We start from the raw sequence: 19,907 nt of genomic DNA on the forward strand, positions 1-19,907 counted from the left end.
CCTGCCAACTTATTTCTCCTTGACGCTGACTTTTAAACTTGCCCTAACACATATTTCTAGGCTATTCTCTATGTTCTTGTGAAGGGGATCCCTGTGGTATTAATGGGGGGTGTAATAAGGAAGTGAACGCCAGGATGGACATAAAGTTCGAGGGTTTTCTCTGGGGACAGTTACCCTGAGTACTCAGCTCACACAGAAGCTCAGGTTCTGGAGCCTTCCAGTTAATGTTTGACTCTAGCCTGAGGCCATCAGTGGGTTCGGACTGCTCCAACGAGAGCCTGAAAGGGAGTGGGTCTACAGGAACCAGGTTATACTGATTCCTCAGGACCTCAGTCCGGCCAGGGTGGGAGGAAGTAAAAGGAGCGGGTGAGGAGGCCACTCTCTCCGGGAGTGGAGGATGTGGGCAGGGCAGCGTTCTGACTTTCAGGGCCCGTAGTCCCTTTTATGGCCACAATTACATTTTATGACTGCTCTGGCAGAAAGATGAATATAACCCTGGCTGGATTCATTATTAGACATTCTTTTTTCCCCCCTGAATTTAAAAGAAATGAAAAGGCAAATATTTTCTTAGCTCCTGAAAGTTCCGTGGGGCCGGGCTCGCGGCATTGTGCGTGAAGAAGGCGAGCCCTGGCTGGGGCTGATAACATCCCGGACTCAGGATCACTCGGGAAGGGCCACATCCTGGAAGTCTCCTGCCACAGGAATAACGACAGTGCCAGCTGGCGGCGTGGGCCTGGGGCCCGCCTGCTTCTGCCCCGTGGGGAGGGGACAGGCGACCGGTCAGTGACCATGGAGGTCAGCTCCAGGCCTACTTTTCAGTAGCTTCGTTTGCTTTTCAAACGAAGAAGCTGAGATGCAGAGAAGGAAGTGGATTCCCAAAACACATGAGTGGCCGTCTAGAGTAAGAATGTTGATATGGTTGGTCCCCTGGGTCGGGGCAGCCGGTGGTCCCCTTACCACAATGTGGCAAGGGTCCCACGAACGTGAAGCCCCCTAACGTAGTGTTCGTGTGACTGTGTCTAGAGCAGCGTGTTATTTTCAAGCCCCAAGGAAGCACCAATGTATGTTGTAAAACATCGAACAGTAAACCTGTGTGCCACACGTAGGGGGTACTTAAGGCAGGTTTCCTGAGACCTCTCCTAAGCCGTGTGCTGTGAACAGAACTCTGTAACCCTCTATTTACTAACAAATAAACACAACTTCGGATTGCCAGTCTGGCCCAGATTTGTGAGTGTTTTCTGAATGTTCTTTGTCGGAGTGCAGTGGCCACGAGGCAAGCTTTCCAGCTGCTAGTGGTGCGTGGGCCTTGCAAATCTGTGTCAAACGAACGGCCACCAACAGCAGTAGCTGTGACTAGTGACTGTCACTCAAAAGGAAGAAAAACACAAAATCATCAGAAACAAAAACAAAAAACAACAAAAACCCCCCCCAAGAAACCAAAAGCAGTAACAAATAGCCCTTTGGAGCCCTGGGGATCCTAGAGGGTTTCAGCACAAGTGAATCTGAGATGTTCACATGGCTCTAGAACGAACTTGGGATATCTTACAATAGACGTTGCTTCAGAGTCCCCTCCCTCCCTCTGTTGGACCTCACAGTTTCATACAGTTGCTGTCTACTTCTGAGGACCCCTGCTTCGGAACTTGCTGCTCTCACAAGAAAGAATGTATTTAATTTAATGATTGATCAGGATCAGGAATTGCCACGTTTAACTTTTTTTAATAATGAAAATCCGTAAGATCTTAAAATATTCTTGGCAAAAACACCACCGATGTCCACATCCCCGTGAGTTCACACGTAAGCTAGCCAGCACCTTAGTGTTGGCCGGCCCCCTTCGGCACCAGAACACAATAATTTATTAAGCTTCAATACTTAATAAGTGTGCACAAATATCATGCAAACATATGCCCGTACTCACAAACAAAAAGTGTATTAGAGTCGTAGACGTATACAAAACATCTTGTAAACAAAAAGGAAAGAGGTTGGCATTTTCTGTACAAAATATGCAAGGTTTTCTTTTTCTTTCTTTTTTTTTTAATAATAATCTGTAAGATGCATCATACTTCCGGCATTTTCAAAAAGTGAAAACTGTATAAAAATAAATACTCTATGTACAAACACACACACAGGCCAATCCCAGGTTAGAGGCATCACTGCAAAACAAAAACACACAAAACAACGTAGAGTTAGTGTCAGTGGGTCTGCGGGCGTCTACTTCCCTGGTGGGGAAGGAGTGTGCTCTCTGGAGGGCTGAGGGGGCAGCTCTGGAACAGGGCCCCGCGGCCCCCTGGGCGGAAGACCCCCGAGCTGTCTGCACCCCGAAAGAAGGCAGAGGCAGGGAATCACTTTCGCCTTCCTGTCACCCCCTTCCTGGCCACTAGAGGGCACTTGCTCTCTATGTGGCCTTTGGGGGCTTGGCAGTTGATGAATTACCGCATCGTCCGGGACTGAATTTCTGGTGTGGACCAACAGACAGGAGGCTTTCTAGTTACTTCCCCAAGACACCGTAGCTCTGGACAGTGGCTGTTCTCCCCCTGCCAACCTCAACCACTGCCATCTCCTAACCATCAGCGGCAACCTTGAAGAAGGAAATCTTGGAAACACGTCATTTGACACGTCTCTTCCCTCTGCCTGTGGAGTTTTAACTAGGTCTCAAGGGACACACCAAAGGGACGAGGCATGGCTGGAGAGACGGATTCTCGGGGGGGCATCTCCCTTGAAGCTGAGCTTTTCCCTTCTCTGCTCAGGGATGCTTTGGGTACTTGTACTTCACCTTGGGCCTGGCGTCTTGGTGGTTTCACTACCTTTAACTCAATCCCGTGAGCTAAGGAGATTCCGGGCATTTAGCACAGAGGAACCCTTCATCTCATTGTTAAGCGGGCCACTACTGTCCCTGAGACAGGGCTGGGTTAGCTACGCACAAACTCTTGGATAGGTTGGGTTCTCCAGCCCTTTTATTTTATTTTATTTTATTTTTAATTTATTAAAAAAAAATTTTTTTTTTAACGTTTATTTATTTTTGAGACAGAGAGAGACAGAGCATGAACGGGGGAGGGGCAGAGAGAGAGGGAGACACAGAATCGGAAGCAGGCTCCAGGCTCTGAGCCATCAGCCCAGAGCCCGACGCGGGGCTCGAACTCACGGACCGCAAGATCGTGACCCGGGCTGAAGTCGGACGCTTAACCGACTGAGCCACCCAGGCGCCCCTCTCCAGCCCTCTTAGAAGGATAGACCAACACCTGGAGACCGCGTAGTGAGGGCTGTGAGAAGTCTCGGTGGGAGCCAGGTGGAGGGTGGCTGCGGAGGGAGGGTGGGCAGCATCGCGGCCGCCACCTCTGCCGAGGACCCGGGTGGGCTTCCGGATTAGTGACCTGATGGCTGTCATCAAGTCAGCACAGAGGAGCCCTGTGCTTTGGGGGCCCGGACTGAGCGGGGTGATTGGGTTCAGGAACACAGCCTTGTGGTGTTAGACGGTGTTAATGATGCAACGCCAAGGCTAGCGTGAGCAAATGAAAGCTCATTGCTGATGGGAATTCTGGGAGCTCAGGAGACGCTGGGCAGCAGGTCCCCCGTGTGCCAGCAGGAAGCTCTGGCAGCTTAAGTTCAAGGGGAAGGGTAGAGCGGTGAGCCGGTCAGTCTCTACGAGGAGGTACAGAAGCTAAGTGAGTTTATAGTTTAAGCAACTTAGATTCCCGACATCTGTATAAATGTCATCATGTGGCTTACCTGACCTTGCGTGAACGCTGCGAGAATAGCTGCCGATAACTAATTTTGAAACACGGTCTAGGGGCGCCTGGGTGGCTCAGTCGGCTAAGCGTCCAACTTTTGATTTCAGCTCAGCTCACAAAGATCCCAGGGTTGTGGGATCACCCTGAATGTGGAGACCCTCTCTCTGTCCCTTTCCCCGTTCATGCCCTCCCTTTCTCCTTGTCTCTCTCTCTAAAACAAAACAAAACAAAAACAAAAACCCAAAACAAAAAAACCCCAAGGTCTAGTAGTCCTTGGAGGAAAGGTGCTGTAGAAATTAACCACACGAAGCATGAAGAGATCGGCTGTGGGGCCACATGGACCCGCCGCACGCTGGGGTCCTCGGATGCCTCAGAAAACATTTTTGAAGGTTCTCTAAGTGCGTGCAGTGAATGGGATGTGTAATGGGCACCCTGCCTTTGGGATCATTCCTTTCTCGACCCATGCCTTGCGGCCTCATCTGCAGAAAGGCTCAGCGTGGAAAGTGTGCGTGCATGATGTCACTTGAGAATGGAGCCCCAAGGACCCCTGTGTCCCCCGAGGCACCGCAAACCACCGGGCGGCCTTACCTTGTTCCAACAGCCCTGGACTGGTAAGCCATCTTCGCCCTGCGGGGAGGAAGGAAGGCAGGTGGCTCAGACTCTGGGACAGCCCGGCGAGCAGGCAGGACAGGGGAGCAAGGGCCGCAAACACTGTGGCAGCCCGCCTCTTGTCTATCCCTCTCCTCTGCTTCAGGGCAGAGCCTCCGAAATGGGTGGGAGGCAAGCCGGACTTCCCACTGACTAGGGTCACACGCAGTCACCGTGCAAGGCCAAGGGGGAGGCTGCCCTCGCCTGTGGGGTCAGCGAGCAGCGGTGACCTGAGTGTCCTGTTAGGAACAGCCCTCGGCCGCGCAGGTCTCTGCTCTGGCTGTACTGAATGCTAGGTGCTCACAGCTCAGTCATTCAGCGCTTGGAGGCCTCTTTCGTCCTCTGTGAAACCTGGGGAAGGTGCGGTTGTATGAGGTGATCACTAAGGTGTTCCCAGCTCTCCTATGATCTTAGTTTCCTCCCTTCCTGAGCAGCAGGAGGAAGAGATCTAGGCGGTTCCCATCCGATAATCAATAAGGAGGAGGGCGGGGTGCAAAGAGGCAAGCAACCTCATGGGAATCGCAACATGGTCTCGAGGTGCCTTCAGCAGGGCGACGCTGTCCTCGGGCTCAGCCTCAGCCGTTACTGGGAATTTGGGGCCGGGGGCGGAGATGAAGTGGAGGAGGGGGATCAACCGTGCCCCGTCTGTCCCCTTTGCCGGTGGCACCCACGGAGCATCTGTAGCCCCAGGAAGTCCTGAGGCTTCTCCGGCCCTGATGTCCTGGCCCCCTCTGGCATACCCTGGGGGAATCTGGAAACTGTGAGACAAGGTGGGAGTGTGAGGCTGAACCGGGGCCTAGATCTGGTCTAGAATTGCAGCCCAGATCCTAGAATTCCACACTCCAGGGCACAGAAGGATGGACACAGGGTTTCAGATGACTGGAGCAAGCGGTTAGCCCAGAGGTGGTTGAACGGGAGCCCTCTGTGCCGCAGATCGATTTTATCCACCACGACAGGTACCTAAACCTCTCGCCTGGCAAGTAGCAGGCAGCCGGCCCGCCGCGGAGGGCAGAAGAAGCCTAGTTATCTCAAACTGAGATAGCTCCCCCTGCCCCCATGTCCACAACGACACAGGGCAGGGGACGGGAAAAGAGCCACGACGAGAAACAAGAAAGGGAAGATATGTACACTTCCCCAGCGAGATTCATAGACAAAGGACACATCGGTATGGGATGTTATTGCAGAAAATGCCGGTTTGCATTAAGGACTAAATAAAGATGACTTTCATTGTCCCCTCTGGGTCAGGGAGGGTCTGCAGGGGGAGGTGGTGCATTCCAGGGCTTCATGGGACACCTGCCCCCTTCCCCAGCCCGCCGTGGGGCGACACTTCACATGGACCCTGGAAGGGAGAGGAGCCTCCGCGGGGCCACGGCGGCATTCCCATTGGCACGTGATGGTGGCAGGGCGACAGAGGAGAGTGGGGCAGGCGGAGGGAGTGTGTGAGAGAGGAGCAGGGTGGCGCGGGCCAGCGGAACTCAAGGTACTCAGGCCACAGAAGGCACGTGGCCGAGAGGAGACCTGGCCGGTGATTAGTGGAGGCACTCTGGGGGGACCGGGGTCCTATGGCTGCGTGCTCGGGGGTCATCAGGCCAGGCGGTGGGGAGGTGGGGGCAGTGAGCAGGGGCTTCAGCAGGGGGGTGGGGGGAAGGGGGAGCATGCTACCCTGCAGTCTTCTTTTGTTGTCTATACTGGTCCTAAAAAGTCCCTTCACGGGGCTCCGTGGTCACCTCTCAGGGGCACACAGCGTATTTTCCTACAACTTTTTCTCTTCTCTTCAGAGATAATTCTCGTGTGACCCCGGAGTGAGACGTGGGACCTGGAGCCCTCATCTCTTACTTGTATGAAAATAGCTCCGTGCACTCTAGACCTCCTGGGGAAGTTTAGGAGAGCGGGAACCTCCTAAGCCAATTGCCTTGGAGTGAGGTGCCGTCCATTTCTCCCCTTGCAGTGAGGTGAAAGGGTGGCTATGGGGCTAGAACGTCCCTGCCCGACAGACCCTGAGCCAGGTGTGAGCAGCACTGTGGCCACTCGGCCAGCACATGCGTGGGGAGGGTTCCTAAGATTCTCCCTGTCTCCCCTCTTCTCTTCCTCAACTACATTCTCGACCTTTCCATTCTCTTCCAGACTTGCCGGTGGTGGGTCATCTGCAGATGAAAGGGAGGGAAGCCAAGGGAGGGTTTTGTAGCGTTTCCCCAGGTTGAAGCAAAAAGGATGAATCGTTTAGTATCTAAAATCCTGACCTTGGGCCATCCTTTAGTTCTGGTGGTAGCACCGGGGTAGCGACCCCAGAGCCAGCCCGGAAGAACGGGCAGAGTGGCCCCCTCTTCTAACTCAATTCTAGAACTTCTCAGTCTACCCACGTTTATGAGCATGCCCGTCTGTCCCCGGCCACATCACAAGATGGCGGAGCGGAAGGGGTGTGGGACTGGCTCAGGCATCTCATTCAAACGTTCCGCCTGGGGCTCAGCTGATGCTTGCTGAACCAACCACAGCGTGTGAAGGAAGAGAAGTCACAGTTGCCAAGAACCTGTCCAGAGGATCTCACCTTCCTGACTTTCTGCGGGCAGGTTTGGCTAGAAGCCCCTAGGAAGGGAGGGTCAGATGCGGGATGGCTCACATTAAGGGGATGCGCTTTTGCAGCAGCGGGAGGAAGAAGCCAAGAAAACATCTGGCAAGCTTTGCGTGCTCCAGGGGGCATGCTTGGAGGCCCTGAGGACCAGCCAGGGCAGGGTGACCCTTAGCGTCTACAGAGAGAAGGGGCAGGAAGTGGAGACTGAGTGGATGGGGCAGGAGGCGTGAGGAGGGCGGCTGGAGAGGCATGCGGGCAAGAACCACACACGTGGGGAAGCCTGAGTCGGCCATGCAGGCGAGGGAGGGTGATGCCATACCAATGGGCACGGGGCATCCAGTCCGTCCAGCCCTGGTAACCCCGGCTCCCCTTTCTCTCCTTTAAAACCTCGGTGTCCCTGTTCACAAAACCAACCACGATGATTATTTAGGTTGAGGCCGGCCAGCTCCGACTGTGGAGTGGAGAGGCCCAAGTCTTACCCCAGCCAGGATGCAGGGCCTTGAGGCATCTACGACGAGCAGGGCCCAAATCCCCGTTGATCCTCCTGTCCCAAATTCAACCTCTGCGCTCTCTTTGGCTGCCACGAGAGCTGAGCCGTGGCACATGTACAACCAGCCCCCTCCCCACTTAAAGACTCAATTGGAAACAGCGCAGATGAACTTCAAAGGTAGCGTAACATCGTTTTCAGAGCCTTCCAATGGATTGTGAAGGCACTTGAGAAGCCCGGCTGATGTGCCACAAATCGCTCCTCAGAAGCCTGTTTGGGGGTGCTTCCCTACTGGTTTTAGCTGGATGGCTAGTGGGCATCGGGAGGCTGTATATTAAGAGCCCCCTTTTCCCGGCCTTGTTCTACCCAGTCTGGGGTATAGATGGCCCCCGGGGGACATGAACCCGGGCGGTCTCCTGCATCCTGACAGAGGATCCCAAAACAGCTTGAACTGCTGGCCACAGAGGTGGCCGTGAAACGAAGAAGGCAAATGAGGGGCTCACAAACGCTACACCGGCTTCCAAAGCCATGCTGGAGCTCGCGGCCAAGGCCTGCTCCCCAAATCCCTTTCCTCCGGAGCGGGTTCTCATTTGCACACGTCCATTGTTCTACAGCTTTGAAGGAAAGGGATTCAGCCAGAATGACTGCAGCTGTGGTTTGAAGGCAAAGCCAACAGCAGGCAGAGTTTCCCTGGCCGAGTGAGCAGATATTTGCCTTCTTGGTTTCAAACTTGGCAAACCTCAAGGAACACACCAGAACAATGCGAGTGATAAATGAAGACATACCAACGGGCAGGGGGCGTCTAATCCAGGCGCTCCTTGGTCTCCCTTATCCCCTTTAGGCCCTCTAGAGCCTTTCTTCCCCCTCTCCCCCTGTAAATAATGGTTTAGTCCGAGAGAAAAAAATAACATCAAAACTTTAGGATCATTCCCGTGTTAAGGTTAGAAACAGAAAAAGAAAAAGAAAAAAAGAAAAATCAAAGAGGGAAAATACCGTCTCTTAATTAGGATCTTCTTCCCAGTAGGATTTGAGGCCAGCACCCATCCTTACTCCTCTAGAAACTGGAGACTTTGGTTCAGGCAGGTGGGCAGGGGGCAGGGGAGGAAACTGAGGCCCGGGGACAGGGAGCAGTGGGGCTCAAAGCTGGAAGTGGAGGGAAGTGTCGATGGAATCTATCTGTGGCCAGCGTTGCTACCACCGAGCCCAGAGCGGTCTGTGATGAACAGAGGACCCACTTCCTTCTCTTCGAGGGTCCATTTTTGAAAGGCTTTGACATGGCAACTTTTGTCCCAATTGGTTTTCATCCCTTTGATATTCTATTAGGAGGCAAGATGATTTTATCTAGAACCCTGGGATATGTGTGCGTGTTTGTGTGCGTGTGTGTGCACATGCGTGTGTGTGAGCGTGTGAAGATGTGCTTGGGCATGCGTGTACAAGTGTGTGCGTGTACGATTGTGTGCTTGCACATGAGTGTACAAGCATCCATGTGTACGTGTGTGTCCGGGGCTCATGGTGGCTCCTGGTTCTCAGTGAGGTCCTCTCATTGTACGTGCGTCTCTGGCCCGTCCTGGTCCGGATCATAGGCAGCTATTTGTATATTGACAGGTTGGTTCAAGGAGCTCATTTGTTTCTGCAAAACTTCCCTAAGCATCCTCTTTCTAAATCGAACCCCACTTTGTATGCGTCAGGATCACTCTCCATTTAAAAAGGGGCAATGGGGAGTTCTTTAATGAATTTGAGTTTGGATTTTCACATGTTGGGTTTCCTTACGAAGGGGCCGAGTGTGCCCGTGGGGAGCCTTCTTGGGAACGGGTCTCCTCGGCCGCAGAAGGCCGATGGCGTAATGCCTGGGGGCTTCCACTGTGCTCCCCGAGGTGGACAAGACCTCGAAGGCGGGCAGCGCGGGATCAGAGCAAAGGCTTGGAGCCAGAGCGCGTTCTGCCTATTACTAGCAACGTGTCTTGGGGAAGTTACTCGACCTCTCTGAGCCTGTAGAACGTGGATAACATGACCTGCTTCAAAACTTTGGTGTGATGACTTTGTGCACGGTAAGTGCTTGATACTGACACATGGCACGTGCTCAGCCGGTGAGAGTTGCCGCACAATGATGCCAATGACGATTGTTACTTCTTTTTGGCCAGTGTTGGAGCCGAGGCTCCGGACACGATCCTGTCACGTCTACTGTGTTCCTGCAGTGGAAGGCTGCAAGGTTCCTCGGAGGGAGGCAAAGGACGAGAATAGTTTTTATGTTTCCCCGAATCTTTGGAAAGTCCGCCCATTTCTTGATTCCAGGGGTTCCCTGTGATGGCCAGTGCACTGGTCTGAGTGGGTTTTCTGAAGTGCACATCCTCACTTGGAAAATGCTGTGTTTAGGAGGGAACGTGTATATGCGCGTTAGGTGTGACTGTGTTGGCCCTGAGCTCTGCCCACCAGTGAGAACGTGATGGTGTGAACTGTCCCCGAGCAGTGGACAAGCAAAACCACCGGCTGCTTGGATGGGAAGCCCACGGTCAACTTTCTCAGCAATGTGGTCCCTTATTCACCTTGGGTCCGGTCAGTGTAAAAGTAAACACAGTTTCCCATGTTCAGAGGGTGGGCAAAGCTCCTGAGGGGTGGGCGGGGGTGGGGTTCCAGGGCCCTGATGATTCGCCTCTGGGCAACAGAGGGTCGGCGGTGGTCCTGACTTTCCAGGTGGGCAGCTTGCACCACGGGGCACCATGTTCTAAGGGCCCAGGAAATGGCTTTACAGTGGACGCCCTCTGGAGACAGTAGAGTACTAGCTTTACCTACATTTTCCCTGCCTCCCACCCCCAAAGAGTGACAAAAAGAGGCCCTGGCAAAGAGGGGGTTCTAGGTGGGGAAAGGGCAAGTTAAAGTCGAGGAGCAGAGGCTTCTGTAAAATATAGGGATGCATGAATTGACCTTAGAAGACATAAACTGCAGCTGGGAGAGTGGAAAGAAAAGGATGAGGGGTATGGGGTTATGGTAATGGGGTGAACGTGTTGGGCGGGGGGAGAGATATCGAAGGAGTGAAGGAAGGAAGTGTCCAGCCCGGGCCAAAAGAGATAATGGAGGAAGGAGAGGGAAGGAGGCAAGGGGACCTGGGGGAGCAGGCCGCTCGCATGCACAAGCACATGCACACCCAGACGGCGTGTCTCACAGTGACCGCAGCCTCCCCGCGTGCACGCAGACCTTCCGGCTGGCTGGCTGGCAGGCAGTCCCACCGCGGCACCCAATTTTCCTGACGCCAGATTGCCAAATTCGTGCCACCCTTTATCTTGTGACCGCCTTTTTCATCCTAAACGTGGCTCCTGGGCCCAATGCACGAGGCCGCTAAAGGCCGAGAAGAGTACCGTCTCTTGCGACAAGGACAGAACATTCTTTCCATTGCCCTGTGTGTCCCCCTTAGGAAAGTGCCTGTTTGGGGCTCTGGGCCTTGCCGGCTACTGCAAGGACCTTCTTCCTTCCACGAACAGGAAAGAGGCTCCAAGGCCGTTGCCTGGTGGGACACAGGCAAGCCTAGTTTTAAGATGGCGCCTTGGTTCACCGTAAGACAGAGCAACAGGCTTGCGCTGCAGCGACCGGGGGCCTCTCGGAGGCCCAGGCATGACGTGTGGCGAAGTCTGAGAGCTACCTCAGGTAGCCACCCTCTCCTACCGGGTGGGGGCGGGGCTTGGAACACCTGCAGCTTCATCTTCATGAGCAACAGTGGGGCTTCTAACTAGAATGTCATCTAAGCCCCTCTGGGCTTTTCCCTTGACCAAAGTGTCAATACTCTGAGCTTCAAGCCTAAGGGAAAAAAACTGTCCATGGCAAAGCATTGACTGTGCTTGGAACTTCCTTTGTTTTGAAGGCTTTATCACCAAGCCCTTACATCTCTCCCCAAAGGTCCATTAGGGCCTGGGGTAGAAAGAGGTCTGTCTGAGGAGGTGAGATGTAGGGGGAGCTCTTCCAGCACATTCTGGCATCCCAAGAGTCAGATCTCTTGAATAGAGGACACAAGCTGTTCCTTGATTCAGAGACCCGCTCTTCGGAATAAGTCAGTTGTCCCGTACGGTATGCTCGAAAGCGGGCTTGTGCAACTTGACCGTTTGCCGGACTTGACTTTTACTAAGTGGCATATTGCTAATTTATGGGTGGGGCAGGGGAAAGTGTGTAAAACTTTTAGCTAGGAAGGAGTCGTGGAGAAGAAATATTCTCCCGTGGATTCCTGGGACCTCACTGGTGCATTCAGCAACCCCAGTCCCTTACATCAGCACCTCCAGTCTCCTGCCACCCCTCCAGCTGGGACAAGGGCATCTTTCTGCCTGTCTCCACGTCTAGGGCAACATGGTCACTGCCACCGGGGACTGGCTTTGCAGCCTCCAAATGGCTCACTGCCTCAAGCCAACTGGAAAAGTCTTAAGAAATAGTTCAAAAAGTATTAATTGAGTACGACAAAGACAACCAGAGCACTGTAGAAATAAATTAGAAAGGGAATTAGTGTGCCAGCTAAGAGGTGGAATGATCAATTTTTTTGGTGGTCACAGTCAGGAAGGTGGGCTTCCCAGCCTGCCTGAACAGCCAGCACATTTCTGGAAGTAGGTCTGTTTCTTCCGGTGGTTTCTAGACTTGGTTTTCCACGGACAGTTTAGTAGGGGCCCCTCTGCCTGCTCCCTCTTACTTATAGAGGCCACAGAACAAATTGAGTTGCTTTTGACCTGCTGCCAGAAAGGACAATTTAGGGATAGAAGGAGTTCAGTAAATACACCTTAAGTTGAAATGACAGGATATAAGATATAAGCAAGATATAAGCATACAGATTCTGGCACTTTCTAGCCAGGAACACGGTTATCAGTGCTCGAAGATCAGCCAGAAGACCAGGGGTTGAAAGCTATCTGCTGTGCCTCTGTCTGCGTGAGCTCAGTATATTTTGTCGTGATTCTGGCCTGTTCTCCATCTGTTCCCCCACTCATTCTTGTCTACCTCTAAGACCCTTGGATATTATGACCCACTAGAAGATGCACTTGGGCCTCTAAGAGCTGTGTGCCACACTCCGAGAACCACTGGGAGGAAACAGCAGATGAGACGTTCTATGAAGGGACCCGGTGGTCATCTCTCTGTCGGGTGTAGTTAAATGGTCCCTGCTGGGCCCAGAGGCGTCTTGTGTCATCCACCGTGTACCACCATATGGCCATGGGTGCTGTGGACATTCAATAATTGTGTCCTGCTGATGACGGCAGAAACCAAAGGGACAGCAGAGGACCTCGGGAGGTGCAATTCATTTCATGGTCCTGCTGACTTTTTCCAAGAGAAATAATGGCTGTGATGATTTTTTAAAGGGTTGGCTGCTTACAACAGCTGTCTGCTTGCGCTTGGAACTGGAATTTATTTCTTTCTCACCAGTGGCCTGGGATGCCTGGCGAAACTAAGTTTCAGAAAATACCATTTAGGGGTCCATTATCAGGGCACCCTAGGGAGAGCTGGGCACGTGACTCCCGTTGCTGGATGGCAATGCTAATCTGATGGCCACCCTGGGATTCAGTCTCCCCTTGTCTTGTGGAAAAATCCATGCTTCTATTTCAGGATTAGGCCTCAGGCTGCCTGCGTGCTACACAGTGAGCCCCTCACTATAAAGCCTTTTAATTCAGGATGATTTGCCAGGAAAAACTGTATCTGCCAATGGTGGGTCAGGAATCCCCAATTGATCATTCCACCACATCATGAAGACATTAGTAAGCAGAGCCAGAGTGCAAAGGCTCAGACTCACCCGGTTTCCTTTGTCCCCGGGTGGTCCATGTAAACCCTGTAATAAATCGCACAAATGAAGACACGTTAATGAGAAAAGGCAGGATGGCCATCCCGTCCTTCCTTCCAGGATCATAAAGGTCTTCACTGATGTCTGATTCATCAGAGACAGGCTTAATTATCCCCATTTTACAGAAGGGGGACAAAGGGGCTTGACCTAGAGACAAATAATGAGTTATGGGCAAAGCCAAGAACAGGGTCCTGGTTTTCTCTCGCTGCAGCCGAGGCCCGGGCCGGTGGCTCTATTCTTCTAGCTCACTCGTGCTAATGAGTGCCAGGTGCTGAGGACACGGCCTGGACACAGAGAGCTCTCCTGGCAGAAGAGGTATTTGCATGGCTCTCCCGCCAGGCTCTTGCTAGATAAATGACCCCAAAGCTGCTCATACCCTCTTTTCAAGGTACAGGCTGTTCTCCATTGTCTTTAGCTAGGGGAACGGCACAAGGCAAGGACCGGCCAGGGTTAGCCCGAGCAAAGCTGCCTGGGCATGGAACTGGTGAACAGATGTACCACCTCCCACCTTCCAGTGGGTGGGAAACAAAGGTCCTGGCTCTCTTGGGCGACCAACTTTTATAACAACCCAACGGGAAAATCTGCCGTAATTGGGAAGGCTGTCTCTTGGGAGAGCCGCCCCTCTCATGAAACCTCTCCCTCTGGCATTACTATGATGCGGATTTGATTCTGCCCCTCCTCGACGGCAGGGGCCGCTGACACATTCATCTGTGAGGCCCCCACTGCACGGAACACAGAGGCTTGCAGCGGGAGGGGCTCGTACGTGTTTGCCTCATGCCTGAGGACCTGAGGCCCAACAGGGGCCACGCGTCCCAAGCACTGCCTCGAGCAGTGCCCAGCAGGGAAGTTCCACGGCCAGTTGGCTGTTGGCAGCCTCCTCTGTCACAGAAATCAGCGTTCTGGCTTAGCTCTGGATGTCTGCTCCGGGCTCTGGGTTTTCTGTTGTGACGATGGCTCTGTTGGGGGTAGGGATAGGCGGAGAGAAACTTCCCGTCCCGCAACACTTACAGGAAGCCCAGCCGCTCCTGATGGTCCTGTCATCCCAAGGTCTCCTTTGCTGCCCTGAAACAGGAGAGAGAAACCCATGAGCCCTCCCTGACGGGGCAACAACCTTCCATCAACCGTTTTCTGTTTTTGTGTGAAACCCAGGAAACCTCTCCAGTCCCCTCAAAGAGCTGTCACTGCAAAGCAAGGGCTGAGTGGAGGGCTTGACTGGTGTGGACTGTGCCTCGGCACCTCCCTCCCTCCAGCAGAGCCCATCCCCCGAGGCCCTCTGGAAAAACCGGACACTGTCCTGAAGGTAGTTGCTGGCCCTCAAGCAGAAGCTGGGGAGGGGAACAAGGAGCAGGACATGAGCATGGACAGCGAAGGTGGGGAAGAGGCAAAGAGCTTTGATTTCTTCTTTGAAGCCACAACTGTCCCCTCTGAGAGCAGCCATCCTGGTTCCCAAAGCGGCTGTGATCTCAGGGAAGCCTGTGACCTAGGGAGGAGGTCTAGTGTCCCAGCGGCTCTCCGGTGACCCGCCCCGCGCGCGGGCCTGGTTGGGGAAGAGCTGACGGACGGGACGGGCAGCCCTCCTCGTCCCCTGAGCCGAGCCCCCCACCGGCACCGCACATGCCCACTCCCCGGGCTGCGGCTGGGAGACGTGACTGTGGGAGCTGGCCTAACGCCCGTCCTCCTGACTGCCAGGATTTTCTTATGCCACCTGGCACTCCGTTCTATGCTGTCTTCCTCAATCATACAGGGTTTAGGTGTGTCTGGTCCCAGCAGCACCGGGGACCTTGCCAGACTGAGCCTGTGACTAATGCCAGGTGACTAGGAGCCCAGCACGGGAAGCTGTCCGTCTGTCCACTCACAGCTATAAAGTGAGCAACCCAGGCCGGCCGGCTCCCCCACGGGCTGCTGTGAGGGTCACTGGGAGAGGACAAGGAGGTCCCTGCTGCTCCAGGAGGAATGGGCGGGGGCTAAGGACCCGCGGCTGAGCCCGGGCCGGGGCGCTGGCCCCCTCCTGGTGTTCACACTCACTGCCCCTGGTGTGCAGACCACCCCCCTGTGTGTGTGCAGTGTTCCCGAGCACTCACCCTCTCGCCCTTTGGTCCCGCTGGGCCTGGAACTCCGACCGGTCCTGGAGTACCCTGGGGAGGCGAAAGAAAGCAGACGTGAGGGGGCCGGTGCCAGGGGGAGCCCCGGGAGCCCCGCCCGGCGCTGGAGATGAGCAAGGTCCAGAGGCCCATTTTCAGGGTTGGCGAGGCCAGGCTCGTTCAGGGCAGTCATTCGACTGGGGCGGGTTCCTGTTTGGGTGGGGGGCCTCGGGGAGAGAGGCGTCCCCCTGCCTCCGAGCCAGATTTGAGGGGGGAAACCCTTTCGCTTCACCACCAAGCTTGCCAAGGCTGAAAACGGTAGAACTGTTGCTTAGTTTGCTCCCTGAAGCGCTTGGGAGGGGTGGGGGCCATCCCCGGGGTGGGGGCGCGGGCTGGCACCTGCTTGCCGTCGCAGCTCCACATGCAGCGGGAGGTGCTTCATGCCACAGAGACCGATGCAGACGCACATACAGAGGCAGGCGCGGGAGGGTCGTTCAGCCACCGCTTAGCCCACCCGCCCCACCGCCCCGGCCTCCCGCCTCCGGCCGGGCCTCTGCACCCGCTCCCAGGCCCCGCGGGGCAGGCTGCACCGGACAGTGAAGCAGTGTGCCTCGGACGGGTGCCAGCGCTGGCCTGGCCGGGAGATGTGTCCTGCTGGCTCCCGAATCGGGGCTGCCGGGGGGTGGGGGCGGGGCTGGCTGTGACACAATTATCTTCGCCAGTTTCCACCCGGACTGGACGAAGTGTGCATCTCAGAGCTTTCCTGTTGCTCGGCCTCGGTGTTTAGATTTCCTGCTCAGACAAGGACTTGAGGACGAGGGGCTGGCCTGTGGGGGGCTTTCTGGGGCACGAGCCAGTGGGGGAAACGCTGACTGACCTCACGCGGAAAAGAAAAAGAGCGCTAAGACGTTCTCGGTGCCCCCTTTGCAACTACGGGGGGAGGACTGGGCAGGTGGCACAAGAGCGTGTCAAAAATGAAGGAGGCCCAATCAGGCTCAGAATGGCACTCCAGAGTTCCTGGCCTCATGTCAAGCCTCTCAGGCCTTTCAACTCTGCGATATCGGAGACGTTTCTTGGGCTCTCTGAGGGTCCATTTTCCTCCCTGTGAAATGGGGATGATGATACGAGCATCTGCTTTTGAGGCCCCTGCCCATTAAAACAGTTGAATGTATGTCACGCATTCGGCACCAATAAATGTCAGTATTGGCTGGGCAGGGTTATTTGCCCCATAAAACTTTTCCTTTAAGGTTGTGATATTGATTTAATGAGGAAAAATAAAACCTGGGGCCCAAAGGGGACAGCATCTCTGAATTTGCACTGCTCCCCTGTCCGTCCAGGAGGAACGGAGCGCGTTGTGAGGACAGTTTTGCTTTCTCTGATTCCAGCCACAGATCATCCCCCTCGCCTGACGGGCCACCTGGGGAAGGTGCGCTGGGCGTGAGGAGGATGAAAAGGGAGGGACTGGGGAGGAGCGAAGCCGGAATGATGCCTGGAAAAGAGGTCTAGTCTCCGTATGGGAGCAGGTATAGTGTCGCCTCCGTAAACGCATGGTGGAGAGGGGCTCTGGAAGGGCCGTGGTCTCGGCTGAGCCACGTCACCGCCTCTGCTTGGCGAGGACACGTGCACTAGGACGAGGCTCTGCGGCTCCTTCTCGAAGCTCTGGGCTCCCGCTGCACCAGCTGTGAGGTCCACCTCCAGGGCCCCGAGAAGGCCCACTGTTGCCTTTGTGCTTTTGACATCGGCCTGTACCCCAAGTGGATATCCTGCACCTCCACAAATGAAAGCCTGCAAACTCGCTTTCCCCTGAGGGCCATTCCAGCCAGCTCATTAGAACCTCGACTTCTAGGCAGACCATGCAGCCGTGGCCTCACAAGTGTCCCGCAAAGGCAGGGCGGGGACTCCCTGGCTGGAAGGGGCCGGGCGTACCCACAGCTCTGGTGACGGCTCCCGGGCAGGGAAGTTCAGCCTCCTGGCCCTCGGTGGTCAGTGATCCCTATACCCTGGGAAGGTGACAGGCTTCAGTGGGAAAGCCACTTCCCTAAAGACCTCCCGGGGTGCTCTGGGAGGGGCCTGGCAGGTGGAGAGGAGAGGAGAGACTCTTTTTCTGATGCTTCAGCTGTTTGTCACGAGAAGAAGGGCCAGGCGCTTTCTAGTCATGAGTAGTGATGCCTGTTTTCTGGAATCAGAAAAGAATGAAGAGGGGACCCGAATGTTCCTGACTTGCTCTGCATAAGCCCCCCGTTGAATCGCGGGGCCGCTGCGGCACCACAGGAAGTGGCTATAACATGCCTGCCGAACACTGAGCTGGGACCGTCCCATGTGATCCTAGATGCTACACCTGTCCTCACCCCAGTACACTCCACAGGGGCTGCACAGGACTAAGAAGCCCTTGTGGGCAGACAGGAGATGGACAGAGCTCACAGCATGAAGACAACACGGCATGACAGGCACATACAGACACTGTTGTGTTTGGTGGGCGTGAGTCAGGGTCCCGACCCCTGGGGCTGGGCTCCCAGGCCACACTCGGCCCTCCGCGAGAAACAGAGTCTATGCCGCTGGAGCAGACTTCCACCCCGTGCCCGGCAGTCAGGAAATTCAGATTTGAGGACCCTGGGTTCACACGATGGCCGGGGGAATTCAGATGAAGGCCATCCGTCTTTGGCCAAGAGACCCGAATAAGCGTTTCTGAACTGAGTGCAGACGGTACCTTTCTGGTGTTGGTGGTGGGATGAGGCATGACTCACGGGGAAAACGAGGCCACAGCGGGACAGGGACAGACGAGAGGGGTCACAGGCCGGGGGTGGGGTGGGGTGGGATGACGGGTGACGGAGAAGCGACACTCACCGGTGGCCCAGGCCTGCCGTCCAAACCTGAAGCTCCCTGGACGAAGGGAACAGTTTGACCAAGAAAAGGGGAGGGGAGGAACGGGAGGGAGAAAAAGGGACCGGGGAGGGAAGAGGTGAGTGAAGCAGTGACTCTGGACAGACACAAATGCTGGCAATCAAACAAAACGGGAGAAATAGGCTTGGGAGGACAGGTAATGGTATTCACACGGAAACCAACGAAAACGGACACTGGGTGCAGTGGGGCCGACCGCTGAGCAGGCCGGTGGAGATCCGTGCAGAAGGCCGTTCTGATCCTCAGCGCCCCCTGCTTCCCTCTCGCCTGTTATCCCCTCTCAGAAACCCCTCTCCCAGGGGCTTCCAGTGCCCCGGAGAAAGGGACGCAGAAAGAGAATTCGTGGGAAGGTGTCTGGAACCAGAGGTAGTGCATCCCTTCCCCAGGACCAGTCTCACTGCAGAGGGACAAGCCTGTGTGGACGGTGGGTTGTCTTCCCAGCGTCTTTTGCACAGCAGCTGAGACCGGGCCATGCTGGGGAACCCTGAGGAAATCAGTACTGAGTTGGGAACCTGGGGGAGAAGCCAGCCTGCTTCTGCTCCAGCGTTGGGGCTTGGATGTTAGTGCTAACGATGCCTGACCTTTCTCTGGCACTGCAGTTTGCAAAACTCAGCACGAACTCGATCCTTTCGTGTTGTCCCAAACAAGGGCCCTTTTATAGAAGAAGGCTTTGGGGGCAGCTGACTGCGACAAAGGTCTAAGGCCACGTACGCCCTGGAGTAAACTGGCTGGCGGGTGGGATGCTATTAAGACCACTTGCAATGCAGCATCCAGTGATATACGAGGGGGGAATAGGCTGGGAAGCTGCCCCTGAAACCCACCTAGAAAAACCAGGGGGGAATTTGTCTAATGACTCCAATGTGACAAACCACAGAGAAGGCAGTGGAGACACTCTGGCCCGGTAAGGACTGAGTTCTTAAAAACTACTTCCAGCAGTTCAGAAATGAGCCTAGGCCAGGGTGCCTGGGTGGCTCAGTTGGTTAAGTGTCCGACTTCCGCTCAGGTCATGATCTCGTGGTCCATGAGTTCGAGCCCCGGGTAGGGCTCTGGGGTGACAGCTCAGAGCCTGGAGCCTGCTTCGGATTCTGTGTCTTCCTCTCTCTCTGCCCCTCCCCCCACTTGTGCCCTGTCTCTCTCTCTCCCTCAAAAATAAATAAACATTTAAAACATTAAAAAAAAAAAAAGAAAAAGAAATGCGCCTAGGCCTCAGGATTGTACGGTGGGGCAATGCCCCCTGGCAAGGAAGGGCAGGGGAAAGGGTGCTGGGTAGTAGGGTCCTCCGGGGACTTCCTTCTCAGTATTAGAATCACAAAAGTTCCAGGATGATCTTGACTCACAGCCTAGAAAGCTGTGGTTCTCAACCCCACTGCCACAGGAGAATTTCCTGGGGGAACATGTCAAATAATACAGATGCTTGGGTCCCACCCCACCCCAACTCAACCAGAGTCTCCAAGAATGAGGCTGGGAGTAATGGCATGTTTGGAAAGCTCCAGGCAACTCCAGTGTGTAGCCAGCCCTGAGAACCACTTCTGTAGGGCAAACAGGAGGAACTGAATAGGATGTCCTAGAGAAGCAGACTCCTACCATACAGCATACAATATTGTGGTGAAGCCAAAAATCAGAGCTTTCACTAAATATCCACACACTTTGTCTATGCAGCATTAATACTGAGTTATCTTGAGAGATCTGGAGCAGTGGACAC

General features: G+C 54.7%; 1 protein-coding gene across 7 annotated transcripts in view; it reads right to left on the reverse strand.

Moving 5' to 3' along the window:
- Positions 1 to 1,703: 1,703 nt before the first annotated feature.
- The window catches only part of LOC132684662 (uncharacterized), a 79,959-nt gene continuing 61,755 nt past the window's right edge, over positions 1,704 to 19,907 (reverse strand). For 4 of the 7 annotated variants that reach the window (XM_078434328.2, XM_078434323.2, XM_078434324.2 and 1 more), the window contains 5 exons: positions 18,152 to 18,187; positions 15,308 to 15,361; positions 14,235 to 14,288; positions 13,179 to 13,214; positions 4,361 to 7,339 (listed from right to left, as the gene is read on the reverse strand). In XM_078434328.2, the coding sequence (XP_078290454.1) occupies positions 7,118 to 7,339; positions 13,179 to 13,214; positions 14,235 to 14,288; positions 15,308 to 15,361; positions 18,152 to 18,187 (402 nt within the window). In that variant the 3' untranslated portion in view covers positions 4,361 to 7,117. The other 3 variants (XM_078434329.2, XM_078434327.2, XM_078434326.2) reach the window with 3 other exon arrangements.

This window comes from Panthera onca, chromosome D2 (genome assembly GCF_046562875.1).
Source record: "Panthera onca isolate mPanOnc1 chromosome D2, mPanOnc1 haplotype 2, whole genome shotgun sequence".
NCBI lineage: Eukaryota > Metazoa > Chordata > Mammalia > Carnivora > Felidae > Panthera > Panthera onca.